The sequence below is a fragment of the Perognathus longimembris genome, chromosome 17 (assembly GCF_023159225.1).
Source record: "Perognathus longimembris pacificus isolate PPM17 chromosome 17, ASM2315922v1, whole genome shotgun sequence".
NCBI classification, from domain to species: Eukaryota; Metazoa; Chordata; class Mammalia; order Rodentia; family Heteromyidae; genus Perognathus; species Perognathus longimembris.
The window spans coordinates 25,150,826-25,170,493 of NC_063177.1; the positions used below are offsets into that span (position 1 = coordinate 25,150,826).

General features: G+C 37.6%; 1 protein-coding gene and 1 long non-coding RNA gene across 2 annotated transcripts in view; one reads left to right on the forward strand and one right to left on the reverse strand.

The window, feature by feature from the left end:
* Aatf (apoptosis antagonizing transcription factor) overlaps positions 1-19,668 on the reverse strand; it is a 93,923-nt gene that overhangs the window by 34,721 nt on the left and 39,534 nt on the right. The window contains exons 6-8 of the mRNA XM_048365124.1: positions 17,518-17,710; positions 16,890-17,054; positions 14,388-14,471 (exon numbers count right to left, since the gene is read on the reverse strand). Of these exons, the coding sequence (XP_048221081.1) occupies positions 14,388-14,471; positions 16,890-17,054; positions 17,518-17,710 (442 nt within the window). The remainder of the gene's footprint in view (positions 1-14,387; positions 14,472-16,889; positions 17,055-17,517; positions 17,711-19,668) is intronic.
* Positions 1,346-12,292, forward strand: LOC125365202. The gene is made up of 3 exons (XR_007213667.1): positions 1,346-1,721; positions 2,676-2,682; positions 12,279-12,292. It is a non-coding gene; the product is annotated as an uncharacterized LOC125365202 (long non-coding RNA).

Genomic DNA, 19,668 nt, shown 5'->3' on the forward strand with positions numbered 1-19,668 from the left:
GGAAGAAGTGCCTATTTCTAACAAATGTATAAAAATATTCACATCCATAATATGCATCTTTATTGCAATAGGGAAAAGGGTATCTCCATCACAATTAAAAATCCTCCTGTGATTCTTTTTTTCATTTGCTTATTTTGGACATTATTACCACAGCAATCACGTTTAAAAATTCAGAGACCAGAGGCCACTGTTTATTATCATTAGAAAACAGCAAGCTATTTCTTTACTCTGTTTATCTGATTGATTCCCAACATCTTTCTGGCAGCCAATCTATCAGTTTATCTCTCCTACTTCATCACAGTCACTTCTGGCAGCTAAATACAAGATCCAAATCCAGTGCTACACAGACATACGACCCAGTAAACCTATGTAACACCATGGCTGTATAAACAGCTGCCCTTCAGGCCCAGCACAAATAGGTTCTAGTCAATATTCCCTGAAAAGCAAGTTTGGAAAATGAGGGTAGGGGTTAATAATTACATCTATATATTATATATGAAAGTATTATATATATGAAAATGATTAAATGACTGCATTTCATTGCCCTTATTACCCTGCTTTAGCTACACAAGAGCCATTCCCAGCTTTCCTAATCATCCTTGATCCCTTGAGGCTGGACAGGCATGGCCACTGGGGAGTAGTATGTGCTTATAGAAGGCTGCCCCAGTCCAGAGGACAGCCTCATCTGGAAAAGAGCCACAATACTTCCTTGACAAAGACTGGAAACTGGAGCTGCACAACTGCACTGGATCCGTAATACGTCTTGGGCATTCAAACACCAAGTAGGGGCAGAATTTCCTTTCAAGCACTCTGTATACATCTTCTATACTCTATATAAATCCTGACCTTCATTTTTACTCCACAAGTATTCTTGGGCTCTTCTTAGCATTTATCTGGCTAAATCTAGTTTATTTATGGCCCACATTTTTGAAAGATTGTTTTATTCAAGGTAGGAAGGATATCAAAGCAAAAAAAAACTAAACAAAAAAAGCAATAAAAAAGCCATAATTAAACAAACTATTCCCATGGCAATTGCCATTTTCCACAGCTGTCATTATCACTAGATTTAAATTTAATTACAAAAGCTGCCTTCAAAAAGTTGCTAGAGGGGCTGGGGATATAGCCTAGTGGCAAGAGTGCCTGCCTTGGATACACGAGGCCCTAGGTTCGATTCCCCAGCACCACATATACAGAAAACGGCCAGAAGCGGCGCTGTGGCTCAAGTGGCAGAGTGCTAGCCTTGAGCGGGAAGAAGCCAGGGACACTCAGGCCCTGAGTCCAAGGCCCAGGACTGGCCAAAAAAAAAAAAAAAAAAAAAGTTGCTAGAAAATGAAGCTTTAAGAACATTGGCAGGGTAACTTTGCTTCTGGATTCAATTTTTATAACTTAACTTGATGAACATATTTTTCTACAAAAATTCTTCAAGTTTCTTTTACAGTTATCGGAGCTCATTATTTCACAAAGATGACAGGATATTTACATTAATTTTCTATGTGACTTGGAAGTGGAGAGGTATATGAAATAGTTTTGCTGCAGTCTATTAAAATTACTCAGAGTCAACTTGGAAAGGTTTGTTTGTGTCTCTGGTGTAATCACAGATGAAGTTTAGGCTTCTAGGCAAGCCCTCTAAACCCTACTTAACCCTTAACACCCTTGTATGACCAATGTACCTTAACAAAAAAATAAATTTTCAAAAGAAGCCACCATACTGGAAGCTAAGAGTAGCTCTTGCTAGACAACTGAATCTGCTGATAACTTGATCTTGGGCCTCCAAAACTGTGTAAAAATAAAAATAATTTTCTATTCCTTATAAATTACCCAGTTCATAGTATTTTGTACAAAGAGACTAAAGTACAAGTTCTGACACTGAAGGATGCATAATCAAGAGGCTAGTTCACAGCTTAATTTTATTTTTTAAAGCCCAAAAGCTCTGCTCAGGCTTAACAGACTCCAAATAATCTTTTTAATGTTGCATGCGTGTCTGCGTGTATGCTCTGGGGCTTGAACTCAGGGCCTAGGCACTGTCCCTGAGCTTTTTTCTGCTCAAAGCTAGCTCTCTTCCATTTGAGCCACAGCTCTACTTCCAGCTTTTTGGTGGTTAACTGGAGATAAGAGTCTCACAGCCTTTCCTGCCCAGGCTGGCTTTGAATTGCAATCCTCAGATCTTAGTCTTCTAAGTAGCTAGGACTACAGGCATGAGCCACCAGTGCCCAGCTACTATCTTAGTCTTAAACCAAAACAGAAAAAAAAATTAAAAATCCAATAAAGAACTAGAAGAAAAATTCTTTTAAAATCTCTAATATAAAACAAAAAAGATGGGGAAGAAGGGAGGTGGGAATGAGGGAGGAGGTAACAGTACAAGAAATGTTTCCAATGCCTAACATATGAAACTGTAACGTCTCTGTACATCAGTTTGACAATAAAAATTTTAAAAAATAATAAAATAAAACAAAAAAGACTAAGCAGTAACTCCTTAGTTATTTGTTAAAGAAGGAAATAAAAATTAAGAGGACATGCTAGAAAATTAACTATGTAATGAACAAAGGCTAGGCTAACGATTTTAAAGAAATTGTAATGGAAATTTCCCAAAATTAAAGAACAGAACAGCTTGTATAGACCAAGTGTAATAAATGAAAAAATCCTCAATAGAGAAAAAAAACAGACTATATAGAAAGATGGTAAGTAACCACATGTCCCAGTTTAGGAGTGGAGGTGTTGCTTAAGTGGTATAGCTCTTGTCTAGCAAACATGAAAGTCCTGTGTCAAAACTCGTTCCTGAGGAAAAGCATGTACCAGTTTATCCAAGAAAGTTATAGATTGTGCTTATTTCCCTACTGTTCAGCTACCCTAGAGTGCCTATTTCTGACAATAAATTATATGGTTACACTTCATATTAAAGAATAGAAAACATGATGGGATTAAATATCTCAATCAACAGCAACTACAGGTAGCAGACGGAAGCAAAAGAGTATCTCCAAAATTCGGAGAAAAACTATTTCCAACCTCAAATTCCATATATGGCCAAATCACTAACCAAATATAATAAGAATTACATAGTGTCATACATGCAAAGAAGGACTCAACAATTTATCTTCTACATACCCTTTCACTGGACGGCATGCTTCAGTAACTGAAAGCACATAGCAAACAAGAAAAAGACATAGATGTTAGAAAATACCCCTTACTCAAAAAAAAAAAAAAAAAAAAAGCCAGGGCAAGTCCTAAACAGCACAGGCCAAGAACAAACATCCCCGGGGGGGGGGGGGGGGAGACGGGGGGAGGGCGGGGGGGATAGCAGCAGATACTTAGAAAACTAAGTAAAACTTTCTAAATTATTGTGTATCTGCATTTTCTTTAGAGAAATGTCTATTTATAGATTCTTTGCCCATTTTTAAGTGGATTCTTTTTGTTAACTTGTAAGAGTTCTTTACATATTCTGGATAATTGTCCCTTGGCAGTCTCAATTCTGTGGTGTGTTTTTCATTTTTGTGGGGGTAGTGCTGGATTTTGAACTCAGGACCTTCTTTGTTAGATAGGTACTCTACCACTTCTATGCCTGTAGCTCTTTCTTGGTTTAGTTTATTTTTCAAGTAGGCTCTCCTACATTTGCCTAGGACAAGCCTCAGAAAGTGACTCTCCTACCTAATTCCTTTTAGTTTGGATTACAGGCATGAGCTGCCATGCCCAAATTGCTTTTTGAGATATTATCTCAACAACTTTTTACCTGGTTTGATCACAAGTGTCTATCTTCTCATTTTCTACCTCACATGCGGCTGAGATTACTGGTGTGTGCCATCACATTTGTCTTTTTTTCACTTTCTTAATGGCACCATTTGCAGCAAAATTATTATTTTGTTATTGTTGGTTCTGGTGTTTGAACTTGGGGCCTGGGCACTGTCTCTGAGCTTTTATGCTCAAGGTTGGCACTCTACCCCTTTGAGCCACAGCACCACTTCTTGTTTTTTGGTGGTTACTGAATAGCTAGGATTGCCCATTTAAAAGTCAGCAAAGAATCTATAAAAGCTGGAAGTAGAGGTATGACTCAAGAGGTAGTATCAGCCTTGTGCAAAAAAGTTAAAGGACAGCTCCCAGACCCAAAGTCAAGCTCCAGTACTGGCACATACGTGCGCGTGCACACACGGACACACGCGCGCACGCGCACACACACACACACACACACTACAATACAATCATCAGCTCCAAAGGAATCCCATTATCTCCTTAGCTGTCACTCTCCATGTTCCCCCAATGTCCTCAGCCCTAGGCAACCAAAACTCTACTTTTTGTTCTTATAGGTGGGTCTAGTGTGGTCATTCCATATAAATGAAATTATACTACATGATCTTTTTTTTTTTTTTTTTGGCCAGTCCTGGGCCTTGGACTCAGGGCCTGAGCACTGTCCCTGGCTTCTTCCCGCTCAAGGCTAGCACTCTGCCACTTGAGCCACAGCGCCGCTTCTGGCCGTTTTCTGTATATGTGGTGCTGGGGAATCGAACCTAGGGCCTCCTGTATCCGAGGCAGGCACTCTTGCCACTAGGCTATATCCCCAGCCCCTACTACATGATCTTTTGTGCATTGGCTCACATAGCATGATGACTTCCAAGTGCAGATATCAGTACTTCATTCCTTTTATGGGCAAATAACATTAAATTTTATGCATAAATCCCATTTTTTATCCATTTTTCAGCTAAGGGATATTTTGCTTTTATCTTTTGTGGCAATAATGCAGTCAATATTCATGTACAAAGTTTTCTACGACATACACAGCTCATATGATAACTCTGCTTAACATTTTCAAGAAATGTCAAACTTTTCCATACAAACTAAACACCAGCAATGTATACTCTTTTTTTTTTTTAATTACAGCTTTCCTGTCAGTGTAAAGTGATATTCACTGTGGTTAATGCTCATTTCCCTGAGGTCTAAATATCCTATGCATCTTTTCCTGTGTTTATTGGTGACCTACAGAATTTTTGAGAAATTGCTAATCAGACCTTTTTTTTTTTTTGGCCAGTTCTGGGGCTTGAACTCAGGGCCTGAGGACTATCCCTGGCTTCATTTTGCTCAAGGTTAGCACTCTACCACTTGAGACATAGCACTACTTCTGGCTTTTTATATATATGTGGTGCTGAGGAATCAAACCCACTGCTTCATGTATAGGAGGCAAGCACTCTACCACTAGGCTATATTCCCAGCCCTAATCAGATCTTTTGATATTTTTCATTATTATGTGTCTGTCTTACTATTGAGTTGTAAGAGTTTTGTTTGTTTAGGGTTTTTTGGAGAAATATTCTCATTATCAAGATCAGATACGCCTTGAACTTCAATCCTTATGTTTCAGTCTCCCAAGTGCTAGAATGAAATATTTGTGCCATCATATGTGGTTAAGAATCCTTAATATAGTCTGGATACAAGCACCTTTTCAGATGTATGATTTTAAAGTATTTCCCCTCGTTTTATTCCTTCTGTGGTCCTAAAGATCTTGTGCTTGCTAAACAGCACTCTTCTTGAGGCCTTTTTTACTTTCTTTAATACCATTGTAGCACAAAAGTTTTTACTATCAGTGAAGCCCAATTGAGCTGTTTTTTCTTTTGTCGCTGATGCTTTGCTATCACATCTAAGAACAACCCATTTCCTAACCAACAGTCATAGAAATTCCTGTTTCTTGTTTTCTTCTGAAGGGTTTATGGTTTTAGCTCTTTTTTGAATCTTGTTATGTAGCTCAGGCTTTTCTGGGATTCATGATCCTCCTGCTCTGCCTCCTGAACGCTGGGATTGTAGGTATGCACCACCTCAGCTAGTTTTAATTCCTATATTTTAGTTTATGATCCACTAAGAGATAATTTTCATGTGGGTTTAAGACAATGTTCTATCTTTCTTCTTCTTCTTTTTTTTTTTTTGGCCAGTCCTGGGGCTTGGACTCAGGGCCTGAGCACTGTCCCTGGCTTCTTTTTGCTCAAGGCTAGCACTCTGCCGCTTGAGCCACAGCGCCACTTCTGGCCATTTTCTGTATATGTGGTGCTGGGGAATCGAACCCAGGGCCTCATGTATATGAGGCAGGCACTCTTGCCACTAGGCCATATCCCCAGCCCTATCTTTATTCTTTTGCATGTGAATTATCTAGTTGTCCTAATATCATTTACTGAGAAGACTGTTCTCTCCTCCATTAAAATTGCTTTGCTATTCTTATTTAAAAAAAAAACACAAAAAACAGTTGACTAGGCAGAGAAATTTAGCTCAATGAGAATGTACATGCCTAGATTTTGCAAGGCTTTGGGTTCAATAGAAGTACTGAATTCCTTCCCTCAAATGACCAATAAATGTAAAATGTACTCCATTGACTTACATGCTTCCAAGCCAGTCCCCTGCAATGTCTTGATTGTTGTAGCTATGCAGTAAGTTTTGAAACAGAAAAGCACAGACCTTCCAACTCTGCTGTTTATTCAAGATTGTTTTCACTATTCTAGATCCTTATATTCCCTAATGAACTTTAGAGTCAGCTTACCAATATTGCCAAAAGGGTGAATATGGGATGTTGATATGGATTTAAAGAATATTCTCATCTTAACATTATTATAATTCTCCTAAGCTTTCCATCTACTTAGGTTTCCAATCTCTTTTGGCAACGTTGCATTGTGAGTGTGTGTGTGTGTGTACACATGCATGCTGCTAGTGCTTCACGCTCAGCTCCATCTTTTTTTGCTCATTATTGTGCTCTACCACTTGAACCATACCTCCAGTCTGGTATTTTGCTGGTTAATTGAAGATAAAGTCTTGCAGAATTTTCTGCTTGAATTGAACCACAATCCTCCAGGTCTTGGCCTTCTGAGAAGCTAGGATTACCAGTGTGACCCATCAATACCCAGTATACTTATAGTTGTTGATGTACAAGTCTTTTACTTCCTTAATAAAATTTATTCCTAGGCACTCTTACTCTTTTGAATGTTATTATAAATAAATTCTTTTGCTAGTTTTCTTTATACATTGCTCATTATTGGCGAATGGAAATACAACTGGTGTGTTTGTGTGTGTGTGTGTGATTATTGGGGCTTAGACTCAGGACCTGGGCACTGTCTTTTAGCATTTTTGCTCAAGGCTGGTACTCTACCACTTTTTTTTCAGGGGCTGGGGGGGAGGGGAACCAGAGATAACTTTCTTAGACTTTCTTGCCCGGGCTAATTCTCAAACTCAATCCTCACAGATCTCAGCCTCCTGAGTAGCTATGATTACAGGCATGAGCCACTAGCACCCAGCACTGATTTTATATATTCATTTCAATGCTGTGTTTATTTATTAGCTCTAGCAGTCCTCCTGCAAGTAACAGTTTAATCTCATCCTTTCTTTCCAAAGTGAATGTGTTTTTTCTCTTGTCCCAATATTGAATGCAAGTAACAAAAGCAGACATCCGTATTTATTCCTAATCTTAGGGGAAAACATTCCATCTTTTGTGGTTTTCACACATTTCTTTTTTTTTTTTTGGCAACAAGGTCTCAAACTAATCTCAAACTGTGATCATTCTGACTTAACTCTCCCAACTGCTGGGATTATAGACTTGTACCACAACATAAGGCTTCACAGATGTTCATTATCAAATGTGGAAACGTCCTCTATCTTTAGTCTGTTGAATGTTTATTTTTATCATAAAAGGATGTTAGAGACTATTTTTGCACCTACTGAGATAATTTTTATCTTTATTCTATTGACATATTGTATTAATTGATTTTAGATGTTAAAATAACCTTGTATTCTTGGGCTAAATTCCATTTGGCTGTAGTTCTTTTTTATGTTCTAAGGGACTAAATTTTCTGACTTTTATTTATATAGTATTAGGGATTAAATCTAGGGCCTTGCACATGTTAAGCAGCAGTCTACATGAGTTTGCTTTTTTTTTTTAAAAATTAATACTCATAAGAAATACCGATTTATAATTTTCTTTATGATGTGTCTGGCTGCTTTCAGTATCTAGGCTCCAGTGATAAGACAGTTTAGATTTGGACATCTCCAAAGTCACTATACAAATTTAGTTTTTGTTTTTTGGGTGTTTTTTTTTTTTTTTGCCAGTCCTGGGGCTTGGACTCAGGGTCTGAGCACTGTCCCTGGCTTCTTTTTGCTCAAGGCTAGCACTCTGCCACTTGAGCCACAGCGCCACTTCTGGCCGTTTTCTATATATGTGGTGCTGGGGAATCAAACCCAGGGCTTCATGTATGTGAGACAAGCTCTCTTGCCACTAGGCCATATTCCCAGCCCACTATACAAATTTAAAACAACTATTTTCTATCCTAGATCTATAATCCACGAGGCACTGAACTCTCTCTTTGCTACACCATTTTTCTTATGAGTCACTTGGAAGGTTTATTAAAGTCCAACATCATGCCATCAACCTATTTGAACAAGGAAGTATTATTTCTCATTTCTTGAGGACTATGAAAAAAATTCCTCACTTGAGGCTACAAAAGTATTACTGGAATCTTGTATTTTATTTACATTCAGGCAGTAGAACAGTGCTTATTATTAGCACGCAAAAAAAGAAATCTTGACAACATATTTGCCAAGTCACAGTAACATTTCAAAGTAAAATTTAAAACAAAAGACTTCTCTGAACAAAAGGCATTTGTTTTTCAGGAACTCATTAGCAGGAACAAATTTCTATCCAAACTTAAAACATGTTATTAACCATCAACTGAACCACTAGAAAAGATACATGCCACAGTAAAAATACTATGTCTTATTTGCCCCAGGGATGGCTTGAAACATCACTCATTCATACAAAGTTCTAAATGTATACAATTAAAGCCAACACACTAACTGTCCATATTAATCATTCACCTATTTCCTTAAAGAAAACCATAGTGTCAGATAGCCTATTCGCTATTTTTCAACGATATTGACTTTTTATAGTTCATCAAATTAGTAATTACTTGTTTATAGCATTATCAAATGTCTTGGATACAGAAGTCCAACATGTAGGCAAGGTCAGTTACAGACATGTCCTAATGGCAAATAAAAGAAGAAATTTAACCCAACAATATGGCCATCAAAAGTACAAAACCCATATGCCTTTCTCTAGACATTCCAGGCTAGATTTAAAGTGACAAGGACAAGCTGGACCCAAACTAAACAGAACTAGAAGCAACATACAAAATTCGAATGAACCCCTAGAAATCCAGGCATCAATCTGTCAACAGCTAAGCTCAATAGTCCTTTCAGAACAAAATACCTTGCCAAGTGACAAGAAACTAGTTTGAGGTTTGTCATATAAAAAGAGTAAAATCAGTCTCTTTACATATTGTGAGGAGCAGTCGCATCCCAATATGGGGATCTTGTAAAGCTTAAATAAAGATGATGGTCAACTACCTTCCTACATAGTCCAGGAGCTGGTCCCTAATTAATATTCAACAAATTTTGGTGCCTCCCTAAAATTTTTAAGAACTCAGGCTTATAAGGCCAACGAACATCTGATGGTTTAAAAAGGTTAAACAAAAGAAAAATCTTAAATGGTAACACACAGACAATGCATTATATTCTTTAAAGAATCTAATGTTAAAAAGTAGCTAGTAGGATCACGAAAATGAAAAACAAATACTGAAAACACTTCTGAAAGGACTCATCCTTCATAGTTATTTACAACCCTAATGTTTTGTGAAACTGTCTTTAGGAATGAGCCTCAAAAACAAAGGGGCCAAATGCAAATTAATTCCATTTGAAAATGATCTCCCCCCAATGATTTTCCACATCAGGTGAACAGTTCCTCTTCACCAGTGGCTATACTTCAAGCTTTGAGCAATTCTAGTTTCAAAAAAAAAAATCAGTAACAAAAGTATAAAGCTAATTTTTTCATAAGAACTGTTAAGTAACAGGAATTCAATAAATCATTTGCCTTCTAAGGAAAAAAATTACTTTCTAACAGCATAATATTTCTCCTAGTTCTAAGAAAATGAAGCTTATTTATTTACAAACTGAAAGCTGTAATACTACAGCAAAATCTTTTTATGACTCAAGAGTAAGATATTTAAGAAGGTTTAGAGAAAGAAAGACTTGGCCTAAGCAATCTTCAGATCAAGTGGTAATATTGCCATTTGCTATGACTTTTAAGAAGTTGTTTCAGTTCCCAAGGACTCTATTTCTTTTCAGCTCTAAAATGATGAGATTAATCTGTGCATGGTGGAACAAGCCTGTGATCAGTACTAAATAGGCAGATGGAGCAGGATCAGCAGTTCAAAGCCAGCCAGGCCTACACAGCAAGACTCTCAAAAGAGCAAAATAGTTTTGTTTCTCTTGTACTCCCTTCCTGTGGCTGTACCCTCGCTACCACTGTATCACATCTGAGTACCCCGATACTGTTTATACGAGTATTAGAACTGGGGAAGGGAGTGGGAATACCAAAGTCGAGAGACAAAGAACAAAAAGACAAACCATTCAAAAAGCAACATTTACAAAGCTATTTGGTGTAAACCACTGCACAACTCTTGGGGGGAGAGGGGAAGGAGGAGGGGGAGGAAATGAGGGAGGGGGTAACAAGCAGAACAAGAAATGTACTCACTGCCTTTCATATGAATCTGAAAACTCTCTGTATCATACTTTGACAATAAAGAAAAAAAGAGCAAAATAAAAATGAGATTTATGATATTGTCCACATATATGTATATGCACAAGCGTATCATACATACATATATACAACATGTGCCATTATTAAACAATACAGACTTTTTTGTAAGTTTAAGGCCCATTTAAGAAACAAAGAGAATGAGAGTAAGTGTATGTGCAAGAGCAAGTGTTAGGGGTTGTCTGACCCCACAATTATTCTCAGTAGTTAGAGCATTTACACAGCCACATGACACCTGAATTAACCAAGTAAGCCTTTAAACCCGTACAATGAAACATTAAAATTCAATGTGGCTATAATCTCTTCCTTACAAAACATGGACCTAAAGTGTCTGGCTTCAAGTATGGTTTAAAAAAAAAAAGGGATGAAATGTATTACACCCATCCAGCTCTTCCATATGACCACATTAAAAAAAAAAAAAAAGAAAGAAAGAAAGAAAGAAAAGAAATGAAAACTCACAGACCCATTGTAATACATTGTACCACTTCTGAATGCAACACTTAGCTCAAGCTTACTACAATGACAAATAAAGGAAAGCACTTTATGAAGCCAATTTAATTGGGAGGTGACAGAAAACATACAGCCATTTTCTTTAGCCTTATCATTGAATTGGCTTCAGCTCCAATCTCTGGCAAATCCCACTCAACAGAAGAAATTAACCAGGTCAGCAGAACAGGTGCTACGTTGTGTCTGTCAAGGGCCTGGCATCATCACAATTACTCACACACAATGAAGCAGTAATCTTTACAGATCATCTCTCCCAAGAAGCATATTGGGGAGGGGGAGAAAGTGCAAAGGGAGGAGGCAACGGGGGAGTGAGAGGGCAGTGGAAAGAAGAGGAATAGGAAGCAAAGAGAAAAGGCAAAAAAAGAAAATGAATGTGCAGCTGCCTTGCAGCTCAGCAGATGTCGTGATGTGATGTACGAGGCTAGGATAAGCTGTCATAGCCTGCTGCCAAAGAGTGGTAAGTGATTAAAGCCTGCACAGTTCTAAGCACCATATTTAGAATCTGTGGGGTTTCAAGACTTGCACCCATTCCTTGCTGTGCTACCAGATGTTGGCAACTGGTCCAGTTCCTACTGACTGTGCATGGATGGCAGCAGTTGGTACAGCAGCAAAGCAATCTGGAATGCTTCCGGAGATGCTGTACATTAACAAGTGTCACCCATCATTCACCTTTACAGAAGGCTGAAACAACTCCAATTTGCTGCCACTTCCCTCTTGGGAAACAGCCAAGATAAAGTTGCACCTGGCAGCCCCATTTGTTTCACTCAGGTGTTTCAGCTGCCTTGCTGACCTCTATTAGTTTAAGTTTTAATTTAGATTAACCTCAGCACCCCAATTAACCAGCAAGGGGAAAAGCTAAGATGTGACTAGTCATAACTCTGAGATCAGAATTTATCGAAGTTAAAATTATTAATTGTGATGGAGGGCCAATCAAATAATGTTATTTCTTTAATAGACCTCTAGGCCGGGGGGGGGGACAGAGAGGAGAGAGGAGAGAGAGAGAGAGAGAGAGAGAGAGAGAGAGAGAGAGAGAGAGAGAGAGAGAGAGAGAGAGAGAGAGAAAGAGAGAGAGAGAGAAAGAGAGAAGAAAAAGGAAAAAAATTCTTTCAGAATAAGAATTGCCAGTAGAAGCAACTTCTCCCCAGTAATTTTAGTTTACTTTATTAAGCCTATATAATTTATGATGCACTTTCCATCTTACACTTCAATTAATGAGGACTGGAACATTTTTGATCATCTCCCGTGATCTCACACAATTATACAGCATTAATATCCCATATCAGGCACTTCTTCAGACACTCCAGAATAAAATAGAGTTCCCTATTCTTGTGACAAATAGATACAAGGAAGAAGAAAAGGAAAAAAGAATAAGGAATTGGGAACTGCTGAGTCCACACCAACTCTCTACCTACCAATCATTATTTTTCAGACTGATACAACAATAATTTTATCAAATATTTAACAATATATAAAAATATTAAAGTATCTCTTTAGGGCCAATCAGAGGTATTAATATAAAAAAATAACTTGTTCTGGTTTCACATGTAACTTTCCTAAGAAAGTTCTTCCTTAACATAAAGTACAGCTATGACTAAATCTACAAAAGCAGCTGCCCTAAAATAGGACTATAAAGGGGAGGAGGCTAGAAGAAGGGAGGTATGCGTGTGTGCACAAGTCCTGGGGCTTGAACTTGGGCTTGGATGCTATCCCTGAGCTTCTTTACTCAAAGGCTAGTGCTTCACCCCTTGAGCCGCAGGTCTAGTTCTGGCTTTTTGGTGGTTAATTGGAGATAAATCTCATGGACTTTCCCGTGCAGGCTGACTTTGAACCCTGGTGTGAACCACCAGCACCCAGCTGTTATTGTGGTTCTTTAGAATAGCCCAAATGTTCACAGTCATGAAAATTATTAAAAAGAGCAGCATGAACCAGTTGCTGGTGGCTCATGCCTATAATCCTAGCTACTTAGGAGGCTAAGATCTGAGAATCATGGTTCAAAGCCAGCCTGAGAAATAAAGTGTGAGATCTTATCTCCAATCAACTACCAAAAAGCCAGCCTTGAGCAAAAAACTGAAAGGACAGGCCTGGCCCAAGTTCAAGCCTCAAAACAGGCAAGCAAACAAACAAACAAAAAAACCCAGCATGTCAGCGGACAAAGACTGGTAAAGAACTGGGAGTATTTGTGAAGAGATGGAATTGTACCATATTTCAACTTCCATCAATTGTTTTTTTAAACTTTACACTATGATTATCATCAACTGTAGCAGACATTCACAATGTAGTCTTAACTGATTTGAGCAGGTACAAAAGTCATTGAAAACAAGAGAACTAATAATAAGTTGCAGAACCAGAAGTGCAATTCAAAAACTCAGAGATTCCAGACTTTTAACACTATGTTCCATTCTAATGTAATGAGACAAGAAATCTCTAAATGGCTAGGCACTAGTGGCTCAGGCCTATAACCCTAGCTACTCAGGAGGCTGAGATCTGAGGATTGAGATTCTTATCTCCAATTAACTCAAAAAACCTGGAAGTGTGGTAGAGCGCTACCTTGAGCAAAAGAGCTCAGGGGACAGTCCCCAGGCCCTGCATTTCAAGCCTCAGTGGTGGCACCAAGGGAAAAAAAAAAAAGGAGAAAAAGAAATCTTGCTGGGAATATGGCCTAGTGGTAAAGTGCTCGCCTCATATTCATGAAGCCCTGGGTTCAATTCCTCAGCACCACATATATAGAAAAAGCCAGAAGTGGCATTGTGGCTCAGTGGTAGAGTGCTAGCCTTGAGCAAAAAGAAGTCAGGAACAGTGCTCAGGCCCTGAGTTCAAGTCCCAGAACTGTCAAAAAAAAACAAAAGAAAAGAAAAGAGGTCTTTAAATAAATGCCCTCTATTATTATTAAGGGCTAGAAATGCAGTAGAGTACTTGCCTAGTATATACAAGGCCCTGGGATTGATCCCTAGAACCAGGAGGGGAATAAATAAATAAATAAATAAATAGCTGGAAAAGGATAAATCACCTGACTCAAAGAAGCTGAAACTGTTTTATAGATACTTTACACTAAAGCAACAACTAAAAAAACAGCTGTAGCTGTTTTCATTTCAAAAGGAAAACATAAAACAAAAGAAAAGCAACAATCTAGAATGACACCATAAGTCAATTCTGAATGTAGTTGTTCTAACTCCTTGTCTAACTTCCAAAACAAGTTACCTTTTACTCACAGAATTCTATCAACAGTTTTAAAATTCTAGAACCTGATTTCTTATAACAGAAGACTATAAACTCATACCTGGTGGTAGAAATCATCGTCATCAAATATTTCTTCATCTAAGTCCTTCAGGTGAGCATTGGCAGGGACTTGAGGAAGAATCTCCTAGGCCAATGAAAAGTAAAAAAGAGTGAATCCAGTAAATAATGTAGCTACTATATATAGTATAATGAAAAGTCAAAATAGTGTTTCTTTTAAGATATACAGGTCCCTTTAAATTTAAAACAAACAGTCTAATAGATAAATCAGCAAGCTAGATACTCTCAGGGCTTGGAGGCTAAGGCAGGAAGATATGGACTTTGAGGTCAGCCTGGACCACATAGCTAAGACCTATCTGGGAGAGAAAAAAAGGTGGGGGTGCAGAAAGAGGGAAAAGAAAAGAAACCGATAAAAACAATAAAAGACAGTTGACAGAAAAAGAAAAACAAATAATTATACAAAATGCTTAACTCCACTCTATTATACAAAAACTTGAATGATAAAATACAATTTTTCATCTGGCTGGCTGGTAATACTTAAGACTTCTGGAGACACAGTTGGAGGAACTAGAAATTAATGCCAGTGTTCTAGAGGTAATTTGGAAATACCTACCAGGCTTTAATGTATTTTCTTTAATGTTTTCACTGTAAGATATCTAGTCCTCTGTCACACAAATACACAAGTATGAATGTTCAGAAATGTCTCCTATAAAACAACTCAGATGTCCTACTACAAATGAATGGATCCAAAAAATGTGGTACCTGTACACAATGGAATACTACATAGCGATTAGAAATGATAAAATAATGGTATTCACAGGGAAATGGTCAGATCTTGAACAAATAATGTTGAGCGAGACAAGCCTAGAACACAGAGAACAGAGGTGCATGGTCTCCTTGATATGTGATTGTTAGGTGGGGGGAAGGAGGGAGAACAGTGGAGACCAGATCTGCAGGGTGGCAAACTTCTTTTCCAATGGTATTTCCACATGTTTGGGTCAGCGAATTTGCATTGTGTATCTAAAACCAAACAATTGCCAAACAAACATAAAAAGGTCTAGGCTAGACCTAACAAGAGGATCGAAGTAGCTCAATAGCTATGTGCATATGATTGTATAAGATGAAGCTGAGTAGGGTGAACTCCAAGAGAGGGAAACAGGAGGATCTTATTGTTGTCGTTATGTTTAATGTACGAGGTGAAGTTCCTTTGGCGTACCCCATGTGGTTACTGTATATCATTTTGGTACACTGGATATTGTATATATGCTTACCTGAACTAGGGAAGGGAAAGAAAAATGAGGGAGAATGTAACAAATATGAAAAGAAATGTACTCATTACCTTATTATGTAACTGTATCTCCTCTGTACATCACCTTGTCAATAAAATTTAATTTTAAAAAAAAGAAGAAAAAATGTTTCTTACAGTGTTCTTCTGAAGTTCTTCTGAGACAATATAAATATACATTATTTGACTGTTATAGCTTATATTCATACAATGAAAACTCTGAAGCCATTAGGAAAAAGGTAGATCTCTAGGCACTGCTATTTTTTAAAAAAGTATCTAGGATATACTAAATTTTAAAAGTTGTACGACTTGACATAACTGTGATTTTTTAAAATATTATTAATTTTTTGCTTATGTGAAATCAAACCCAGGGCCTCATGCATGCTGGACAAGCACTCTACCACTAAGCCACATTGGCCCAACAGTGTTATTTTATAGATTCATATGTAGCTACACATCTTATTTAGTAAATTAAAAACCATATTTTAATATTAATATGTTATATGCACAAAACTTATCATAATTGTTAATATATTAAATTGAATATCAAAAATTCTACTTTTCTTTTAAAATTACTATCAACTTAAAAAGTATTATTCATTTATTTCTTCTACCATTAAAAAGTTAAAAATGTTTCCTTTAAAGGAAATTAAATAATTTGCTCTATTTATGGCTTTTTTCCAAAGTATGTATATAGCAAACTTGTAGCTCAGTGGTAGACAGCTTACCTAACACACAAGGTCTTGGGTTTGGTTCCCAGCAGTACAAATACAACAAATAAAAAGAGCAAACAAAAATAAATCCTAAATCTTAAAATTACATTAAGAATACATCTACCGGGGCTGGGAATATGGCCTAGTGGTAGAGTGCTTGCCTCATATACATGAAGCCCTGGGTTTGATTCCTCAGCACCACATATATAGAAAAGGCCAGAAGTGGTACTGTGGCTCAAGTGGTAGAGTGCTAGCCTTGAGCAAAAAGAAGCCAGGGGCAGTGCTCAGGCCCTGAGTTCAAGCCCCAGGACTAGCAAAAAAAAGAATACATCCACCACCAGACTCCTGTATCAAACTCAAAATCAGCATGAAATACAAGTAAACAGAAGGCTCCCCTCTCCCCTTTAAGCATTCCCCAATCCAGGAAAGTAGTGCTGTTTTCCTTCCTTTCACTAACAGCTTATATTTAGAGACAATACCTACAAGGTTTTCATTTAATTAGCCTCCTAGAAACTTCAGGACAATCAAACTGCATTAGAGTTCTTACTGGTTCTCCTGGCAAAGTCTCTGGGACAGGTTGAGCAGCTGGTTCAGGTTTTCCAAGAACTCGGTAACTGGAACGCTTGGTCTGGGTTCTTCGAAGTAATCTTTCTTTGTCCATCAAAATATGATCAATCTGAGTTAAGATTGAGCGTTCAAAGGCACCAAAACCCTGCAAAAACATTATCCAGTATCAGATAATACAGAAAGTCAGTGTTAAAGGCAGCGACACTAGCTTGTCTATCTTCCTATGTCAGCCGAGAAATATGACAATCATCTTTAGGAAGGTCTTTCTGAGTTTGTGAATGGTTATAAGTGTTCTTTAGTCTTAGGCAGGTCACATCACATTCCTATCCCCAGAGATGCTCCTTTAGTGACTGTTTTAAAATCTGTTTCTTTAAATTATTTCATACTTTTAGCACTGAATAAGGCTCCATTTCCATACTAAAACATTCTTTCTAATAATGTTAAAATCTCAAATCTGAATGGTGTAAACTCCAGGAGTAGTTCAGTAAATTACACAACAGAAATGACTGATTACTATTACATCATAACACCATCCATGTAAACAAGCTAAGCTCTATTTCTTACAACTGCTTCCATTTACCACCACAAGCTATCTTACAGACACTTGCCTTTCCAAGTTTTCCAGAGGCCAGCTTGGTTTTATCATGCCATTTCTGCAGTGTGCGGTTCCTGAAGACTGTAAAATCAGAAAAGCGCTTTGCCATGAAACCAGGATAATCATCCATCTCCAGCTTCCGCTTTGGTGGAGCCTTTCTCTGCTTCTTCTCTTCTAGCTCATCATCTTCACTAGAAATCTCCTCACTAGAAAACCCATGAGAAGTCTAATGTAAATAAGCATTACTTAAAAACTAAGCTCACATGAATTGAGAGGATACAGGCCTTACCTATTCTTATTTACAATTGAAATAACATCAGAAACATCTCCATTAGGTCACTCAAAAACTCATATAACTTTTCAAATAAAAATAAGGCACTTAGGTTTCAAAATACTTTTTAAAAGGTAAGCAAATTGTAAAAAAAAAAAAATGAGGTTGTAAAATATTAGAAACGTGTATGAACCAGGCCTATTCTGAAGGGTCTTTAAAAATTAAACACATAATCACATTTCTCTGACCTTAATCCCCAAATCAATAAGAGAAACATGTCTCGGTAACTGTTAAGGAGAGGTGAACATATTAGTTTAACCAAACAAAGAGAAGCTGAATATGAAGAAAACTCAAATGAGCAAGTACTCAAATCAGCACTCTGCAATGCAACCAGCCCACTGACTGAATCCACAAGCTCCGAATCAGAGGAACCAATCTAGTGCAAATCAAAAATATTCCAGAAAAAGTCATACATCTGGGGGAAGGATACTATCAAAATAGACTATTTGTAAATATGAAAACACAACAAGAAAACCTGTTGGTGTTTCTTAGAGGAAAGTGTGCATGAAGTATGATACAGAGGATTAAATAGAATACAGTGTAACAATGAAATCCTCCCCACACCCCCAATGTAACTGTTATAAGTCAATTTCTTAAATTTCAGGGGGAAAAAAACCCTGCACCTATACTGAACATGTACAGACCATTTTTTCTTGTTACAATTCACTATAAAAAGAAAGGGCATAACAACTCTTTAGATTTCATTTGTGTTGTCCTAGGGATTATAAATAATCTCAGATGGGGCTCGGAATATGGCGTAATGGCAAGAGTGCTCGTCTTGTATATATGAAGCCCTGGGTTTGATTCCTCAGCACCACATACATAGAAAATGGCCAGAAGTGGCGCTGTGGCTCAAGTGGCAGAGTGCTAGCCATGAGCAAAAAAGAAGCCAGGGACAATGCTTAGGCCCTTAGTTCAAGACCCAGGACTGGCAAAAATAAAAATAAAAAATGAAATTGAAAATAAATAATTTCAGATGGTTTAAAATACAAGAAAAGATGTGTTATAGGTTATATACAAATTGTGCTATTTGAAGGTCCTGAGCAGATCTGCTGTCTGTACAGGGTCCTAGAACCACTCCTCCATGAGTGTACAGAGGGACAGCTGTATATGCAATAAGAATTGCCAAGAGAATTTAACAACCTCCAACTACATAACCAACAGCTCACTGGATTACTAATTCCAACAGTAGGTACTCAAGAGGTGTGAGCTTCCTTTCTTGTGTTTTCAACTAGTTTCAGTAGGAAACACTTTAAGGACAGACACAAGAGGAAAAAAGCAAGCTAGTACTAAATCAAGCTTAAACAAGCTAAGCTTAAACAAAGGAGCAAAACCCTTCATCAAACATAACCCATGTTTTCTGAAATCTTTCCACCCTTCAAAGTAACTGCTCTTCTTACTAGAGATGGTTGTGACCAGTTGATTCTATAATATGAGCCAAAAATACTTTGTGAACAGTAATTAAGCATTAATAATCAAAATGTGTTTTTTACCTTACCAACTTTTAATAGATCTAAACAGAAGACATGAATGTTGCCTAAACCCATAAAGAGAATCAATACAACTAAAAATCCTAAAAAGCAGTATCTGTTTTTTGGTTGTTCAAGGCCTGGGTGCTATCCTCGAGCTTTTTACTTAAGGCTAGCTCCCAATTCTTCTGGTGGTTAATTGGAGATAAGTCTTACAGACTTTCTTGCTCAGACTGCCTATGAACCACAATCCTCAGATCTTGGCCTCCTGAGTAGCTAGGATTATAGGCAGGAGCCACCAGCACCTGGTTATATGCCATCTTGACCAGTTAAAAATGTAAGAGATTTTTTTTTTAAACTAATA